The 18,559-nt window shown below is 37.2% G+C and overlaps 2 protein-coding genes across 4 annotated transcripts; one reads left to right on the top strand and one right to left on the bottom strand.

Moving 5' to 3' along the window:
* On the top strand, positions 1 to 14,286 carry tmem150aa (transmembrane protein 150Aa). The gene is made up of 8 exons (XM_055199166.2): positions 1 to 210; positions 2,974 to 3,218; positions 3,609 to 3,656; positions 3,739 to 3,825; positions 3,909 to 3,976; positions 4,583 to 4,710; positions 5,120 to 5,297; positions 11,593 to 14,286. Exons 2-8 carry the CDS (start codon positions 3,154 to 3,156, stop codon positions 11,886 to 11,888), a joined length of 870 nt encoding a protein of 289 aa, XP_055055141.1. The 5' UTR covers positions 1 to 210; positions 2,974 to 3,153; the 3' UTR covers positions 11,889 to 14,286.
* Positions 14,287 to 15,423: 1,137 nt separating this feature from the next.
* rnf181 (ring finger protein 181) lies at positions 15,424 to 18,527 on the bottom strand. 3 transcript variants are annotated; one of them, XM_055199168.2, is made up of 6 exons: positions 18,409 to 18,527; positions 17,724 to 17,825; positions 17,499 to 17,632; positions 16,036 to 16,151; positions 15,798 to 15,872; positions 15,424 to 15,684 (listed from the first exon to the last, which is right to left on the bottom strand). In XM_055199168.2, exons 2-6 carry the CDS (start codon positions 17,807 to 17,809, stop codon positions 15,625 to 15,627), a joined length of 471 nt encoding a protein of 156 aa, XP_055055143.1. In that variant the 5' UTR covers positions 17,810 to 17,825; positions 18,409 to 18,527; the 3' UTR covers positions 15,424 to 15,624. The 3 variants fall into 3 exon arrangements, with proteins under 3 accessions (XP_055055143.1, XP_055055145.1, XP_073716398.1); XM_055199170.2 differs by having other exon boundaries at positions 18,336 to 18,471; XM_073860297.1 differs by having other exon boundaries at positions 17,724 to 17,834; positions 18,409 to 18,463.
* Between the last annotated feature and the right edge of the window lie 32 nt (positions 18,528 to 18,559).

Genomic DNA, 18,559 nt, shown 5'->3' with positions numbered 1-18,559 from the left:
CTGCAACACCGGTCTCGATGGTCTAGCCCGCGAGTCATTATGGGTAATGTAGTTGAAGTCAACAAGTCGACACATTTAAAAGTATGCGTTTTAAAGTGAGAAAAAACTACAGTTACAGTGAGGGGCGAATAGCGGGCTCAATATCAGTGCCTTATCGTAAAGCAACACCAAGGTTGTGTGAGGTGGGAACCGGGAGTAGCAGGACTTAAGGTATGTGCTTATCAACGTCTTATTTGTTATTTAACATCAAGTTCACGCGGATGTTATTGGCAGAACTCAGTCGCGTCTTTTGTAATGGTTTACATAATGTGATATTTTAGCTTTTTCCGACGCTAGTACTCGTTTCAAACGTTTGTGTGACTCTGTGGTTGTTTCAGTATCTTGTTAGCCAGTGTTTTGTACATCACAGGCAAAAATGCTGTCTAGAAAGGCAGCTCATTGGATTTTTAAACACAGCCTGTTAGCCTAACGTTAGTTAGCAAACGAGCAACACGAAATGGCTCATTTACACGAAAGAAAATAAATACACAATAGTCCGATTTGCTTGATCAAAAGGTTCACTGAGTTCAACGATGGACACCTGTGTGGCACATTAATTTATACTGCACTGCTTATTGCAAATGAGTACAGTAGACATCAATAGCAGCACACTAACCTGCTGGAGTTGTTTATGTCAACAGTGCTTTTGTATCTTAAAGTTAGAAAAGAAATCTGATCAGATTCGTAGTTTAAACGACCACAAATGTTTCTCCAATAGAGTTTAGGCAACATGAATGCACCTGCTGTGTTAGCATAATAAGCTAACGTTACCTAATGAGCAGACTTCTCAGACACCATTGTTCCCTTATTAATAACCGTAGTTTTATTATAGCTAAAGTATGGTAACCATGGTTTTTGGTGGATTGCTTAACATTTGTAATGCGATAGTTATAATAATATGAATCTTATGGTTAAACTATGGTTCCTGTAGTTAGATGCTACATTTATGGTTACGAATGGTTTTGTTACAAACACCATAGTTAAACCATATTTGTTTAGTAAAGCCATTGTGACACTCATTATTAATGGTATAGGCCAATGTATAATCACAAAATCAACGCAATTTGTACGTTTTTAAACAGAATCCTCATGTGGCAGTCATGTGTGCAGAATTCCAGTAAAGCTTTTCTTTTTTAAACCAAAGTCAATAAACCTCTCATGCTTTTGACTAGAAGTGATGTTGGTTATCTATTAATCAGTAAGTGGAAAGGTGACAGACTGGATTTGCTTGGCCGTGGTAGTTAATATCCACATGAAGGTTTAATCTGTTCATTTTTTAATCTTGTGTAAGATTCAGCAGTGCAGGTTATTCTGATAGAACTCATATCTTTGTAATCTTAAATCAGAATGTATTAACAGGAAATCATATTCATTTTCATCTGACATCACTTCTCCTTTTAACCCCTCGTTTCAACCACTTGTCATTTACAAGATGTGGCAGTTCTGAGAAAAACTCAAAACTTCGTTTTTTTTTGTTAAATATATGAGAAGTTCAGACGCAAACCCCACTAAGTGCGACTGACATGTGTTTTTTTGTTTTGTTTGTAAATTAGCATTTTTATAAGAACTTATGGCTTGTTTAATAACTTATTTTTACAAATGTCACCTTAGTCATTTCATTGTTAGGATTATATACCAAATTACAATGCAAAATCTCTAAAGATGCAACTAGAAACATTGCAAATGATAAAACTCAGAAAGTTAAAGCAACACTAAAGAGTTTTTGCTCTTTGCTCCCCCTACAGGTTAGAAGTGTAATTGTCCATTACCACTGTCGTAAATACTGCAGCATAGCTGGCTCTGATTGGATTGTAGGTCAGCCGTAAAGCAAGTTTTTGTAGTTTTCACCCGAACTACAGGACAGCGACCCAACGGTTGAAAACCTCTTTAGTGTGGTTTTGTCTGATAGAGGGTTGCAAAGCGAATGTGAAAGTACCGTTCACCCTGTTTCAAGTGGATGAACGACTGAAACTTTTTTGGAAACGTTATTTTAAGGTAAAAAGACCTCTTTGGGGTTGCTTTAAAAAGAGGAAAATCGAACCACAGATTAGTGGGTGATGTGATCCATTCATGTAACTGCCACATTTGGTCTGTATTCAGGCAACCAAGTTTGGATGGGAAACACGGTCGTGCACCCACCGTCGTTCATCCTATTCATCTTCTTTGCACTTAGAGGACTTTGCTAAAAAATTTATGTGGCATTTGCAAACAAACCGTTTTTTTGAATGGCCTAAGGTCGGAATTAAGCACATTTGAATTGAAAGTATTCGATGTAGGGCTGTCACGATGATTAAATAATCATCTCATTGCGATTGTTTGACCTCATCAAAATGATTTCAGATCACCACAATGATTGCACATCTCTCTAAAAAACACAAGGGGGCAGCTACAGCACCTGTAAACGAGAAAGTATCAGATGCCACTCCTTAACTGACAGTGTAATAATGCAATACATTGCAAAGCCATTCAATACAGTGGAAAAACAGCATTTAAAGAAATGCTGCTAAACTTTGATAAGGTGTATGAACTGCCAGGTAAAACATACATTTCCAAAACAGCAATTCCAAATTTAGGGAGGCTATTTTTTAAGGTTTTGTAAGGATTTTTTGTAGCCACTACAGACATGTGGTCCAGTACTAATATGACTTTAGAAGGATTGGCAACTATTTAAGGCCTGTTCTGGTATATTTTTTGTTTTGTTTTGTTTTTTTACAGACACTTGTAATACGTGGCAAGAGCATTCGGTCAATATCATTATCTTAATTTTTGTTGACAGAGGTGTCGTTTAGCAGCTTTTGCATCTGAGCTCCTCATATCTTTTAAAAATTATTAATTTATCGACTTCAAAGTTTATATTTGCTGGTTTGATAATAATATGATAATTCACTCTGTATCTCTTTTATCCTTTATACATATAAACCCCACATGGATTAGGCCTGGATTTGGCATTCGGAAGGAAGGAGCATTGTGGCATCCCTCTCCTCCTCTCATGTCCCCTCCCTGTGTGTCCTTGGATGTCAGTGCCCCCTCGTCATCCCCCCTGTGTCTCCCCTTGTCAGTCCTCTGGGTTCCTCCCCCTCATGCTTGGGACAGAGGGACCTCACTGTCAGACCAATGACTGCCTGGATCATCCTGCCCGTCAGCCTGGCTGCCTTCTCTATCACGGGGATATGGATAGTGTGAGTGTTTCAGTCTGCTATCACGTTGGAATTCACAACAATCTTTGTTTAGTTTATTATTAAACATAACAAACTGTGTCATGTTAGTATTTTTAAACGCCACATGGATCACATCACCCCCTAATGTGCGGTTCAGTTTATTCTTTTTTATTCTGACTGTCATGTTTCTAGTTTCAACTTTAGTGATTTTGCAACTTGTCCAAAGAAGTGGATTTTATATTGATTTTGAGATTTTCACCAAAAGCTTGCATGTACTTAGAGGGTTTTGCAGTGAAACTACTGAACCTAAACATAAAAAAATGCTAATTTTCAAGAAAACATGTCAGACGCACTTAGAGGGTTTTGCATCTAAACTCTTCAGTTATGACTTTTTATGTGTTCTCTTCTCAGATATGCCATGGCTGTAATGAACCACCATGTCTGTCCTGTCGAAAACTGGTAAGTGGGGCTTGTTTTGCTCAGTGTTTTAAAGTACATATGGTTAACATCATCTGATGACCGCGAACATGATTATTTTAAGGTCGTACAATGTGACATGCACAGGGGAAACTGCCAAGCCAGGCTTTCCAAAAACATGTTGTACTATTCAAGACATCCCCCTCATTAGGTAATTATGCTCGCTTTATTCTGAGCTTTTGATTATTTCCAGCATGACCTCACTGTGTCATCTTTATCTTTATTTTTATTTAGCAAATGTGGATCTTACCCTCCGGAGAGCTGTCTGTTTAGTCTTATCGGTAATGTGGGAGCTTTCATGGGTAAGAGTGTGTATTACAGGCCCTATAAAGTGTTTGGATACTTTTAATAATCAAATGTCTTTGCAAAGTGTTTCAGAATATGTAAATACGTTCTGAGAAAAGATCAAGCATCATTTGTTTGCAAATTCAAATTGGTTTGGTATTTAGTTTGTTATGGATAGAATTGTATAAATGCAATATAACCAAAATTCTGATATTTAATTGGATTACAGAAATCTTACTTGGTACAAAATGTAAATCCTGTTGCTTAGCATATTGGCAGAGTTAAAGGCGGGGTGCATGATTATTGAAAAACACTTTGGAAAAGGGAGTCGGGCAAACTTCCAAAACACACTTGTAGCCAATCAGCAGTTAGGGGTCTATTTGCCGACATCGTTGCCTGGGTTGTGAATGTGTGATGCCTGTCAATCAAATGAAGGTCCAGATTCTATTGGGGTAGGGGCGTGTTTGTTTAGGTGTATTTCAAATGTCGACATTGGCAGCCTTTTAGAGATCATGCACCCTGCCTTTAAGTTAAAAAGAGTTAAGATACTCTGTTACACAACATTATAGAACTGAAAGAAGAAATTTGCCATGTGAGATTTTCGGTTCTTCTTCTGCATATAGTGGTTATGGTGTGTCTGCTTCGGTATGCTCAGATCATCGAGCACAGGAACCACTGCTGGCTCAACACAAGTGGATTGGTGTCTGGATGCACCAATGCTGTGGGGCTGGTCATAGTGGGCAACTTTCAGGTTTGAGACCTCTTAGATCATTATTAGTATGTGGTAAATGGAGTCTGTGCTGTTATATGAGATGATGAAGATATTAGGGGCTGACTCTTCCTCACGGGTCGTAAATCCAATGCATCAGACTGATGCGTCGATCATCAGCATCACTGTTTCAAGGAGCTTGATGTTCTCAAAGTGATTAGTATTGATCCATCTCATCCCTCAAAATGGATTTTAGGAGGAATTTCACTCCCTCCCCCTCCTCATAAGTGCCTTTATCCACATGCTGAGTGTGCAGTTTAGAAGTTACTTTTTGGGGGGAGACAAACTTGAGAGTGGTCTAAATGGTATTTGTTGCACTTTATCCAAGTCTTTAAATTTTGCGATGATTTGTTGTCAGTGTTTGGGTATTAACACGTGCTTTCTTGACCAGGTGGACCATGCTAAAACACTGCACTACGTAGGTGCGGGTGCTGCCTTCCCAGCAGGCATTCTATTCATATGTTTGCAGTGTGTGTTGACCTATCGGGTGGCTGTCACCGCTCTAGACCACTGGATGGCTCATGTACGCGTGGCACTGGGCCTTGGTGCTCTTCTTGCTTTGGTTCTCAGTATCCTTCCTTGTTGAGTGCATATGTATTGATTTTTACTTTTTTTTACATAATTTCACTTGACATGCATTGCTTACTTGACTTTAAAGCGACACTCCCCTAGGGATAAACATTAAATTTTTACCGTTTTGGAATCCATTCAGCTGATCGCCGGGTCTGGCGCTAGCACTTTTAGCATAGCTTAGCATAATCTATTGAATCTTATTAGACCATTAGCATGGCATTCAAAAATAACCAAAGAGTTTCCATATTTTTCCTATTTAAAACTTGACTCTTCTGTAGTTACATCGTGTACTTAGACAGACGAAAAATTTAAAGTTGCGATTTTCTAGGCAGATATGGTTAGGAACTATACTATCATTCTGGCGTAATAAGCAAGGACTTTGCTGCTTTAACCTCTTAAGCATCGTCCTATCCTTTAGAGTGGGGGGGTGAAAAGTTGAAGTGCATCTTCAAATGAATATAACTCTGGCACTTTTTGGTCTAGAAGCCTAATCTTGGTCTTGTTTTAAAGAAGACAATTCAAGGTTTTTGACTGAAAAATATTTAACAGAAAAATTGTTATAGCAGTTTACATTTATTTTAATAAATAAAAATAATCCAATAACATATTAATTTTATTAAAAAAATTATTAAAAGTTACATTTTTTAAAAAAGTAATAATGTAAACATGAAGCCATATGTCTCAAGCAGTTGTGATCCAAATTTCAAGTTAAAATCACAAAAAATGAGGTTGGTGTTACAGTTTTAGTGGTTTTACCAACAACGGCCAGTAGGTGTCAACGGTTTGCTGCATACTCTTGTCATAAATGAATCAATTACTTTCACTGCATTATGTTTACTGCTAAAACATTTTGAAATATGAAAACTACATTCTAAGAGCTTTCCAATGATATATAGTTTGTCAACATTTTTTAAGATTTATAATAGGATATAGCATTATGAATAAATAATAATAATATGTATTCCTATGGGAGGGGGGGGGGCATGTAACAAAAAACTGTCACTAAATTATTTCTATCATCAGATGACTTTGACATATGAAAACTACATTCTGAGAGCTTTCCAGTGATATATAGTTTATCAAGATTTTTGGGGTTTAGGGTGGGGGTTTAGTGTTAGAAAAATGTAAAAACATATTGGGCCTACATGTGGGCCCGTGACCTTTTTGAAACTGACTTTCACTACGTCATGTTTTTCTTAAAATGGTAAAGATATATGATAACTACACTCTTAGAGCTTTCCAATGATATATAGTTTGTCAAAATTGTTTAGGTTTGGAATAGGATATTAGTGCTATACATATGTAAAAACAAACTGGGTCCACCTGTGGCCGGGTGACATTTTAGAATCTGACTCTTACTCTGTTATAATTTCTCCAAAATGGTGATAAAATATGAAAACTACACTCTTAGAGCTTTCCAATGATATATAGTTTGTCAAGATATTTTAGGTTTAGATAGGGTATTTGTGTTACCAATATATAATAACAACATGGGCCCACCTGTGGACCCGTGGCATTTTAGAAAATGACTTTCACTATGTCATTCCTTTCCCAGAATCCTGATAATAAATGAAAACTACACTCTTTGAGCTTTCAAACAATATATATTTTGTCAGGATTGGATAAGAATTCATATGGAAAACACTGAAGTAAATGAGGCGCCACACTTGCGAGATAGTGACATTTAGCAGGATATAAATGTTTTGAGGCGCACTCTCTAAATAAATGAATCAATTACTCTCCCTACATAATTTATTTTATAAAACACGGCTGAAATATGTATTCTAGAGGCTTAGACCTTTCCAACAATATCTAGTTTGTTGGGATAGATTAACATTTACCTCAACCATATTGCAGTAATCTTAGGTGTCCCGTATACGGGACGTTGACGCTTAACAGGTGTTAACATAACTGCAGCAGGCGCAATGATATTACGCACGCCTGAAAATATTCCCCTGCTATTGAAAATAACCAAGGGTATAGTCCTACCCATATCAGCCTAGAAAATTGCAACTTATAATTTTCCGTCAGTCTTTGTACACAATGTAACTACAGAAGAGTCAAGTTTTAAATAGGAAAAATATCGAAACTCTTTGGTTATTTTTTAGCGCAATGCTAATGGTCTAATCAGATTCAATGGATTATGCTAAGCTATACTAAAAGTGGTAACGCCAGCCCAGGAGATCAGCTGAATGGATTCCAAAACGGTAAAGGTCAGATGTTTAACTCTTGGGGAGCTGAAGGGTTATCATATTTTCAAAAAAAGTGGAATGTCCCATTAAGGCAACAAAACCTGCGCATGCACTCATACAGATACAATGAAGGTTGATTGTTCGACGATGATCTTATTTGCCACAGGTCGCAAATCCTGTTTACACTGGTGTATATGAAGATGACAACAGTGATACCATGTGTCACTGGTAACATACTGTGCCCAATTTGAACATGAGCATGCTTTACATCACAATCAGCAAGCCCCTGACTCTAATATCATAGTGCGGGTATAATCCAATTGCTTAACTAAATATTGGCATGGAGACGGATGAGCTCAGATGGAGTCTTCCGGCTTTATTGCTTCATCTCTCCTGTGTTCATCAATGATTTATAAATTGTTTCTTACAAACTGGAGCAAAAAGGGGTGGCGGCTGGATGATGTAACTGTGAGCAGCTAATTAACAAGTCTGTCCGTAAATAATCCATAGATTTCATCACTAGTTCCATAGCGACCAGCGGTTTCATCAGCTATTATTGTGAATCGTAAGATCTTGCATTTAGCAGGTGCTTTTATCCAAAGCGAAGGAAACAATGGAAGCAATCAAGCCAGTACACGATGCCAATAACATCAAATTATTATTTATTTTAGGAAAGAGTAGGAGGAATAGAAATAAGTGCTAGTATTACTGGGTAAGGTGTCAATGAAAAAGATCTGCCTGAAGATTGGTAACAACTAAGCTGATCTTCACACAGATGTAGTTCTAACGTTCTGATTACCTCCAAGTCTTGTCACATCCGGCCAACATAACACTAGACATTTCTGTTTTTCCCTAGTCCTAAGCTTGATTGATATAATTGTTTGGTGCATGTGGCCACATCTCTCATTAGGTGGCTAACAGTCGCAGTGACTCAATTCCCTGCTGAGTTGATTGTTCCTGCTGACCTTTACATAACATCCAGTAAACGAGTGTAATATTATCACACTCATATTGTAAAGTGGATGGCTCTTATAACAGTAACCAGTGAGCTGCTTCTTTTACAGAAGAGGTCACAAGCCATTGTTCTTTGCAGATCTAAAGCTGCAATCTGTAACTTGAGTTTGTTAAAAACAAAATCAGTTATTGAGAAAGTACATACAAATTTTGAAACTCTCTCTACCTTTCCTTCCATTCCCCACCATAGGTTTATAATAATGATTTAAATGCAAATGAAGATAATTTGAAAAATGATGGTAGGCACACAGTTGACTTCCATGATATTTGTTTTTCCTACCAAGAAAATCAATAGGTACTGTCAACTGCATGGTTACCATCATTTATCAAAATATCTTCATTTGTATTCAACAGAACAAAAGACAGAAACTCACTGGTTTAGAATAACATGAGGGTGACAGAATTTTCATTTTTAGGTGAACTATCCCTTTAAAGGAAAACACCACCATTTTTCAATATTTTACTATGTTTTTACCTTAACTTAGATGAATTGATACATGGCTATCTTTTTTCAATGCGTGCACTTTTAATCTTTGTACAGCGCTTGAATGTGTTGGCATTTAGCCTAGCCCCATTCATTCCTATGGCTCCAAACAAAAGTTTTATTTTGTGCCACTGTACTTACTCGTGTAACTACTTATGTAACAGTCTTTAAAGGTAGGGTAACACATTTTGAAAAATGCTAACGGTAGCCGCCTAGCAATGAAATCCCGATCCCACCCTCAAGTCAAATCGCCATCCAAAGTCACGCCTCTTTCAAAACACATAAACACGCACAGATCAGACGGTCACGTCTCATGTCTCATTCACCAGTGAGAAAACTTCGCAGTACAAAGTGAATAACACTTCCAAAATAACCAACATAAACAACTGGTTTACATCAGAATTAGTTTAAGCACACGTTCGGTTGTGTAGTAACTATATCGTAACGCTAATCCGTAAACGAACACAAATGTCATAAGCAACACAATGTTTCATCAAAGTAGAATATCTGAATCCATCTCAATACAAACATATCGCGTACCTACCTTACCAAAATAAACAGTGCAACGACCCTTTCAGACCCTTTGCCTCCTGCAGCCGTTTGCATCTCGTGATGAAGCAGTAAAGTTGCCGATGTTAATGTGGGTTTTTGCTCTTGCTGATCCAGGCAGTTTTTGCTGTTGTTGTTATAAAAGATGTCTTTAGTTTTGTGGCTCCAGTGTTGGTTGTCATTTCAGCAGAAAAGTTTGCTGTTCTCGCTGTTTACAGACAGGAGGTGAGCGCACGTGAACGCGCCGATGACGTATGGAGTCTGCGTGCGGGGACTCGCTGCGCGGTGGGAATTCAAATTATGCTTACGTATGAGGGACAAAAATGGAAACGTCCGTTTGGACCGAAATCTATGATTTGTTGAACATTTTTTGGTCCTACGCCTTTCACAGATGACATAAATTTCTACAAATACATTTAAACAACTTAACACAGTGATTGCTATCAGGATGTGAGGAGACTTTTAACCAGCATAACAAAAAATGTTTCAGGATCAAATCTGTTACCCTACCTTTAAATAGGGAAAACATGGAAGTGTTTGGTGGCTTCTAAATTCATCTCTGTTTGGAGCCATAGAAATTCACAAGGCACTGTACAAAGATTAAAAGTGCCACATTGAAAAAAGATAGGTATGTATTAATTTGTTGAGGTAAGAACATAATAAAATATTGAAAAACGGTGATGTTTTCCTATAAGGTATGATGATCTATTTATAAAAAAGGCTATGATAATAATTATTATTATTGAGTGATTTTTCAAGAAAGAAAAATGTGTAATCATAACAGTGACTGTAAAATGTATCTTAGGTATGGGAGTGTTTTGTTTTTTTGGGTAAGGTCATTGGCTAGTTTTGGGTTAGTTTTAATATACAGTATAGGCCATAGGGCTGGTTTTGCTATGCAGAGCTGGCCACCCTTCATTTAAGCAACAAATTATCTTCTCACAAAGTGACAAGTGCCAAAACATAAATATTTTAAGAATAAATTTATTCTTTGAATCCCATCCTAATTCAGACAATCGCATGTTTTTGTGTTTACCAGGGGTTATTTACACCTGGTATTAAATCATTCCCCGCCAGACTTTTTTTTTACAGTATTAAAGATTACCATAAAAACTCATCAGGAACACGTTTTTCTATGCAAATGTTTTCTCCTAATTGACGAGATAACTCGTCAATGGCGGGGGGAAAGTGGTTAAGATGCGTTTTGGTTGATTGGATCACAAGTGGACGATGCAAAAAACGGGTGTAAATGGGGTGTGAAATGTTTTGAGCTTGTCCGCATTCGACCACATTCAAAGGTAGTCGAAAACACATTTGACCGGATTACTTCCGTGGTGTAGACGCTAACGTGGTCGAATGGCTTCAAGCAGCCAGAAAAGCCTATTGATCTAATGTGTGATGTATCAAGCACAATGTTTTTACATCGGTCCTGACTTCTAGCGCACAAACGCAGTGTTCGGCACAGTCTTTAGGCTATCATTGACAAAACTGAAGCGGCTGCTCTCCACCTTTTTTATTTGTGTTTTATTTTGCTAGTGTGTAATAGCTGTGTGAGCTTATTTCATCGATTGCTCTGAAATATATAAGAAACACCTACATAAACATGCACAAAACTCTGTGCAGCACGTTTCATAATAACACAAACAGCAATGTTAGAGCCCAACAATGTAAACCTGTCATTTCTCCTGCTTGTGTTTTAACGATTTGCCCATAGGCGCCATGTCCCTCAAAGTAATCAGGACAGAAGTGGTCGAAAATGAACCGACGGTGTAGTGGACATTGCTCCGTCATATGGTGCGGGCGCATTTCCAGCGTCCCGAGTTCGAATCCTGGTGTAATTCGAGTCCTTTGTTTATCCCATACCCCTCTCTCTACTGTGTACTTTAAAAAAAAAGGCAAAATGCTTTAAAAAATCTATTAAAAAAAGAAAATGAACAAAAGAGACGGATTAAAACACCCCTTGTGATCTGATCGACGAAAACGCATCTTAATACCAGATGTAAACGGGGCCCCATATTAAAAACAGTTACAGTCCTTGACCAACTCCTTCAGGTGGAGTATTCTTCATCCACGAGAGCTTCATGCTACAGCACGCGGCAGCCATCTGCGAGTGGGTCTTCACCGTAGTGGTCCTTGTATTTTACGGAACTTTCACCTACGAATTTGGCACCGTCACAACGGACACCATGTTGGCCGGCCTCCAGCGCAGTTTCTCGCATGGGTCTATTGGAGACGACGTCCAAGTAGGGTCCCTGGGAAGTAGTGCAACAAAGGGGTTGAAATCCCCAGGAGGAAGCAGTACCTCCACCCATCTGAACTGCACTCCTGAGAACACGGCAATGCTTTAACCTTTTTACTATCACACACATCAGCACACACACACGGTCATGTACTGCCGGGTGGGAGGCCTTACAGTTGTGATCGGATCAGAGGCAGAGATAAAACGATAGAAGTGTAGAAGTCAATAAAGATTAAAATTCAATTGGGTTTACAGTGATTGTTCACTTGATATACAATTTGAGATTTTGATAAGATTTGTCCGCCTAATTTGTCTTTATTTCTTACAAGATTTTGTTATGTAGGTTGTTTGTGGATGAGGACAGATTGGATATATTTTTAAAAATTGTGGCAGAATAAGTATTTTTAGCTCTATTTTAAGGCTATTGTTTTTGTAGTGTGGATCACATAGTTAGTAAGGTTAGTTTATTTTGCTTAAACTGATGCACTGCGCGATTGAATATATTTTAAACAGTCACGTTTGCACAAATGTTTCAGGGGTGTGTCTCATTCAGCTTGCTTATAGATGATTTGCACGTAACGCAGTTAATTAAATTACATTTTTAAATTAATTTCACTTTAATAGTTCATAGAATTGCAGACTATCAGAATTCAAGTATTATATTTTCAAATAGTGAATGTTTAAAATGTGGATGGGGCTGTAACCTTTGTGCACCTATAATTTTGGAATTAGAAAAAAGTTCAAATCTAATTTAAACTGTTATATTAAATCGTAATATAATAATACAAAATAATTTATTGTAAATTGTATTGGTGGCCTTTTTGTTAATCTAGTTGGCTTGTTTCGATTCTGTTTTATTCTTGTTTTTTGTTTTCTGATGATGATGTGGATTTTGTTTTCCACTTATAGGGGGGAAGTGATGTAATGTGACACCAGCTGTAATTCCGCTCTTCTTGTCATTTAATACATTTTAGAGTTCTGTACCTTTAAGGCAGGTACAGGTGAAAGTTTTTTTTTATATAGTTCTTCTTTTAAATTAGTTTTTTATATTGCCTCTGTCTTACGGGTCATGATAACCATTCACAAAATGTCACATCTGGTCACACAGTGACTGCATGCATATCTTTATACATTGTTACCAGTTGTTTCCTGCATAACTACTATTTAACCGGTGTTGAGAAAGTTATATTTTACATAACCACAAAGTTTTTTTATTTTGTTGTTGCCAAAGGATGCGTTTCACTGTATGCCTTTTAATTTGATAACCTTCATGGATGCCATTGTTTTTTTGTTACAGGACACGGCATAAACTGTGTCATTTACAAAATTATGCCAGTGCAGTACAGCAATATTATTACATTTCAGAATGATTAATGAATGACAACTAATCGCTCTCCAGGCTGGAACCTGGGAAACCATATTTGTACCTTCTGAAAGTTAAGTGGTTATGGTGGCCTTAATGTTATTGTGGTATCTGTGTGATGATTTCAATTCAAACTGTTGATCAAAGGGTTCCTATTACTTTTAAGGTGATCGCAGATTTATTATGCTTCGATGTTTAAACTTCACACAGTATGTTACTCTCTCTGTATGCGTTTTTCAGTGGGACAAATACGTTTTACGCCTTTGATACCATTGTAAATTTAAACGTGGTCTCTAGGCACCATAGCATATGTGTTTATCTTTGTTGTCACTATTATTGGAATGGAAAGCTGCTCTCACGCATTTATTTCATTGCTACCTCTACAATTATTAGTTGATCATTACATCATACCCAAGTCAACTCAAGCCAAACTGCATACGTTATAGAGGTACAGTGAAAGTAAATAGTTAAAAGTTTGTTTTTTATTGTATGAACCTAAAGATTTTGTCATTTCTCATTTAATGCCTCTTTAGTCACATCAGTGTGTAACCGATGTGATGGACTACAACAGTTATTATACTACACATTTCATTTAGTGCACATATTTGCAATCATGTATAGGTCACTTTAGGGCAAAAAGTTGTGTTGGGATTATAGACTTTTCTTTTTGTTCAATTTGACAGGCCAGGTCGGTAAATTGACTATTTTGTTTAATTCTTTTGCCAACACTTGCATTATATGTACTTGCCAGCCTACACACATTATTTGCATTCAGATATATTAGGTTAAGTACCACTGTCTAAAAATTGGCCACGCACTAGTAAGTATTTTTAGATAAGTAAAATTGCTGGCTTTGGTTTATGATGTTTCTTTTTTCTTACTTTCATTTGTTCAATAGGAGTTATTTTTCCGATGCCTTTCAATGATGTAGTTGATGTATTTTTTATCAACACAATGTCTGTTGGGAATGGAACAATGATGTAAGGTTCACACTCCAAAAACAAAACAATGCAAAGAATATTTTTATTTTATAAATATACTTATGTACTCAGATTTATGCATCATTTCAATGATTTCTTTCGACAAAAGATTTATATTGAATAGCTACCAAAACATCCAACGAGAATAAACAAGTGTATATGTATTTTTGTCTGTGATCATTTAAAGATTAACGACATACACGGAATGTATACAATTCAATACGTATAAGAAAATATGTAAAAGATGTCATTTGCAATTCATTTTTAACAATCTAGATATGTTCTGCTTCATGTGCAGTCTTTACAACATTTAGTGAACGTGCCTGAGAAATCCAGGCTAAATGTCAAGCTTCAAAGTTTGATTTCAATCTTTGACATGGCCTTACTCAGTCAATATTAAAGATATCAAGGTTATATTTTCACACAATGTTCTTTACATTATGGATGAATTTATGTAGACAACAGTTAAGCACAAATAAAAATGACTTTAGCTGGGTTCTCACAGGCTGAGTCACATTTATAATATTAAATAGGGCACTTTGGGGAGGTTTCCCGGACAGGGATTGGACTAGTCCTAGACTAAAATAAATGAATAAAAAAACATGTTAAAATAGTGTCCTTTGTTTTGCCTCAAAATGCACATAAGTAATGTTTTTAGTAAGGCATGGTTGTTTCAAGGGATAGTTCACTTTAAAATGAAAATTTTGTCATCATTTACTCATCCATCTAAACCTGTATGAATTTCCCCCCTCCGATGAACACAAAAGAAGACACCCTGAAAAATGATGGCAAACACACAGCAGACAGTGACCATAGACTTCCATAGTAGGAAAACAAATATTTTGGAAGTATTGTGATAAATGAATAAGAAAATATTTTGATAAATGATGGTAAGCACACAGTTGACGGTACCCATTTAATTCCATCATATTTTTTATTCCTACTATGGAAGTCAATGGTCACCATCTGCCGTGTGTTCACCATCATTTCCCAAAACATCCTCTTCTGTGTTCATCAGAAAAAAGAAATTCATACAGGTTTAGAACAACATGAGGATGAGTAAATGATGACAGAATTTTCATCCCAAAATGAACTACCTTTAAACTAATTATTTTTTCTAATTAAACTTAAGGTCTAGTCCTGGCTTAAGCTAATCACTGTCCAGGAAGCCACCTATATGGATGACACCGATAAAAGGTTTCTCAGCACTACAGAAATCGCTTTCAGAAAGCAAAACATATTGATACTAAATTATGGATCAACTAAACGTCATTTCACACAACAACATTTAAACTCCTTACTATGATCAATAAAACATTTAATAAAATTGAAGCTATGTTGCTAGTGACATATTTCATACAAACAGCTCGGTGCATAGCAATACAAAAAAAACTTTGCTGTTTCTTCAAGTACGAGCAAACTCAATGATTTCAAAGTGTGGTCCCTGCGCAATTAACTCACTTTTAACAAACTGAGTGTCATTCATATTCAGTCCTCAGAGGTCATGTATACATGGCTCCATGTAGATCTTCTAGCCTGTGTTCTCTTTGTCTTCTCCGTTCCTGTGAAATATACATACATTCAGTAACAGAAGAATACATTTAATATAGAAATTAACGATGAACGTGCAAAGTACTGGACAGTATGGTCAAATAAGAAAACAGCCATGTCATACCTTATCTTTTTTAAACTCCTCATAGTCTGGATTGTCAGTGGGTAATTCAAGTCGACACAATGGACAAGAATTGGTCTGTAAAAATATAACATTTATGATTGCATCGATTCTAAAATACTAACGATTCTAAAAAAGTAAATTACCTGGTTCCCTTAAAATTTTAAGTTGATTCGACTTAAAAATATTAGTTTTTAAGTTGAACTAACTTTTATTTTTTCAGTGATCAGCATAGACATACCTTACTAAGCCATGGCAGGATACACCCCGTGTGAAACATATGCTTACATGGCATCTCTCTTACTGTCTCTTGCTCCTCAAACTCCAATAAACACACCGGACACTTCAGTCCTTTATCTGCCAAATGAAGAATGTGAACCAGAGGAAAGTAGCAGACATGGATTTAAGGGACACTCAAATTTTTTTGAAAATGCTAATTTTCCAGTTCCCCAAGAGTTAAAGATCTGATTTTTACCATTTTGGAATCCATTCAGCTGATCTCCGGGTCTGGCGCTACCACTTTTAGCACAGCTCACCACAATCCACTGAATCCGACCAGACCATTTAGCATCACGCTCAAAAACAACCAAAGTGTTCGGATCCCTTTCCCATTCAAAACTTGACCCTTCCGCGGCTACATTGTGCACCAAGACAGACAAATTTTTTAAAAAATTGCAATTTGTAGGCAGATATTGGTAGGAAATATACTCTCATTCTGGCGTAATAATCAAGGACTTTGCTTCCGTAACATGGCAGCAGCCGAAAATAGTTCCCTAAGTAACTTTGGCTGTTTCTCAATATGCGTTCTTCAGCGATCTTGCGTTCTCGTGTCCTTGCTCTACGTCATCATTAACAGTCGAAGTTCATTCCAATTCTCAAGAACGCAAGTACAGAGGACGCATGAAAATACCCGGATGTGTTCTTGATATCGAGGATGCATCGAGTGCAGACTTGCGCGCTGAAATCGCTTCACGCCCCAGAAGTCATTGCGGCAAAACAATGGCGGAGGTCAGGTGACCAACAGGAAGATTGCACAAATCTCAATTCTCATAAGTGCGTTTTGTGTTCTCGCGACCTTCTGAGTTCGTTCTTCCGAGGTCGCCTGGCAAGTACGATTTACACGAGGACGCAAGACCGTTCTTTGCGTTCTTGGAATTGAGAAACAGCCTTTCAATAGCAGGGGACTATTTTCGGCATTGCGTAATATCATTGCACCTGCTGCAGCCATGTTACAGCAGCAAAGTCCTTGATCATTACGCCAGAATGAGAGCACAGCTCCCACCCATATCTGCCCAGAAATTGCAACTCTTACGTTTTTTGTCGAACTTAGTAAACCTTGCAACCACAGAAGAGTCAAGTTTAAATAGGAAAAATATCAAAACTCTTTGGTTAATTTTGAGCATGATGCTAAACGGCCTAATCAGATTCAATGGATTATGTTAAGCTATGCTAAAAGTGCTAGCACCAGACCCGGAGATCGGCTGAATGGATTCCAAAACGATAAGAATCAAATGTTTAACTCTAGGGGAGCTGAAAAATGAGCATATTTTTAAAAAAAGTGGAGTGTCCCTTTAAATGCTGGCATTACCACCCCCCCCCCCACTCTTACTGCAATATTCAATAATGATTTGTTTGATTTACAGTGTCATTGTCTTGAATGGATGTATTGTAATAAGAGCAGACTGTTAAACAATAGATGGTTACCTGCTTGTTCAGGTGAGATAATGACGACAGGAAGACTCTGAACCACAGTCTTTGCTGCAGGAGGGGGGAGTCGCTGGTCCCAGTCCGACAAATCAAATGAACCCGAGTCTATGTCAAGGCCCTGCATTAGAGACCTACACAAACGTTAATAACATTAATAGCAAGTTCAGGCAGAAATGAATGAAATGTTTTTAGACCATCACGATGGTGTCAAATTTTAGTTACCTTGCAAGTTCCAGCAGGGCATTCTGTCGGTACTGTTCTTCGGGATTTGTTGGTTCACAGTCATGTTCATCAAAGTATGAAGTCATTTCTGAACTAATTCACCTGATAGACCCATAAATAAAGTCTGGATGACATTTAGCACTGAACTTGAATTGTGATGGCCTAAAGATTCTAACCCATGTTTTAAAATGTTGCTGATTCACTCCCACACAGCATTAGTCCAGGAACTGAAGAGTAAAAAAACTATTGTATCACCATGATGTCCTTTATCTGTTACTATTGTTCATAACAAACGTTTGATTTGTTTAAATATAATAGTAATGAAAAGCCATACATTTATTACCCTGTCCCTATGGTTGTACTATGGTTACAATAAATAAACCACTGTGTTATTAGACTGAAAAAACATATAACGTTAAACAATACACAAGGTGTAGACAACACTACCCGCGATTAAATTAATTTAAGCGATTCACGTGTTTATTACAGATAAGCTGGCATCAATGTTATCATTAACACAAAAACCCTGCTAGCCGGTTAGCATATGGTTTCAAACTTATTTACCATTACAATACTCACTGAACCTAATAAAATATATAAACTATAACTAACCTTGCTTGTGTAAAAGGGGGAATATCACAGTAAATTCGACCACAAATGACTTTTGTCTTGTAAAATCGCTTACTGTTTTGAAATTGCTGATCATCAGGGATGAAACTTGTTTCGCTTTACTGTCAGCGCGAACAAAACAAACCCTCTCGCGATATTTGCGGGATGACAGGAGTTGCCAGATTGTGTTACAAAAAAATCCCAATTTTTTTCAATGTCCTGTTTTA

Source organism: Misgurnus anguillicaudatus, chromosome 22, assembly GCF_027580225.2.
Source record: "Misgurnus anguillicaudatus chromosome 22, ASM2758022v2, whole genome shotgun sequence".
NCBI classification, from domain to species: Eukaryota; Metazoa; Chordata; class Actinopteri; order Cypriniformes; family Cobitidae; genus Misgurnus; species Misgurnus anguillicaudatus.
The sequence above is the reverse complement of the archived record's forward strand: the minus strand, read 5'-3'. Positions and strand labels throughout refer to the sequence as shown.

Bases quoted from the DNA above. Each gene is read 5' to 3' on its own strand.
- tmem150aa (XM_055199166.2), top strand. From the start codon at position 3,154: ATGACTGCCTGGATCATCCTGCCCGTCAGCCTGGCTGCCTTCTCTATC. The intron at 4,711-5,119 runs GTTTGAGACCTC...TTTCTTGACCAG, and splicing joins TCATAGTGGGCAACTTTCAG to GTGGACCATGCTAAAACACT. The intron at 5,298-11,592 runs GTATCCTTCCTT...CAACTCCTTCAG, and splicing joins TCTTCTTGCTTTGGTTCTCA to GTGGAGTATTCTTCATCCAC.
- rnf181 (XM_055199168.2), bottom strand. From the start codon at position 17,809: ATGACTTCATACTTTGATGAACATGACTGTGAACCAACAAATCCCGAA. The intron at 17,633-17,723 runs GTAACTAAAATT...ACGTTTGTGTAG, and splicing joins GCCCTGCTGGAACTTGCAAG to GTCTCTAATGCAGGGCCTTG. The intron at 15,685-15,797 runs GTATGACATGGC...TATATTTCACAG, and splicing joins AGGAGTTTAAAAAAGATAAG to GAACGGAGAAGACAAAGAGA.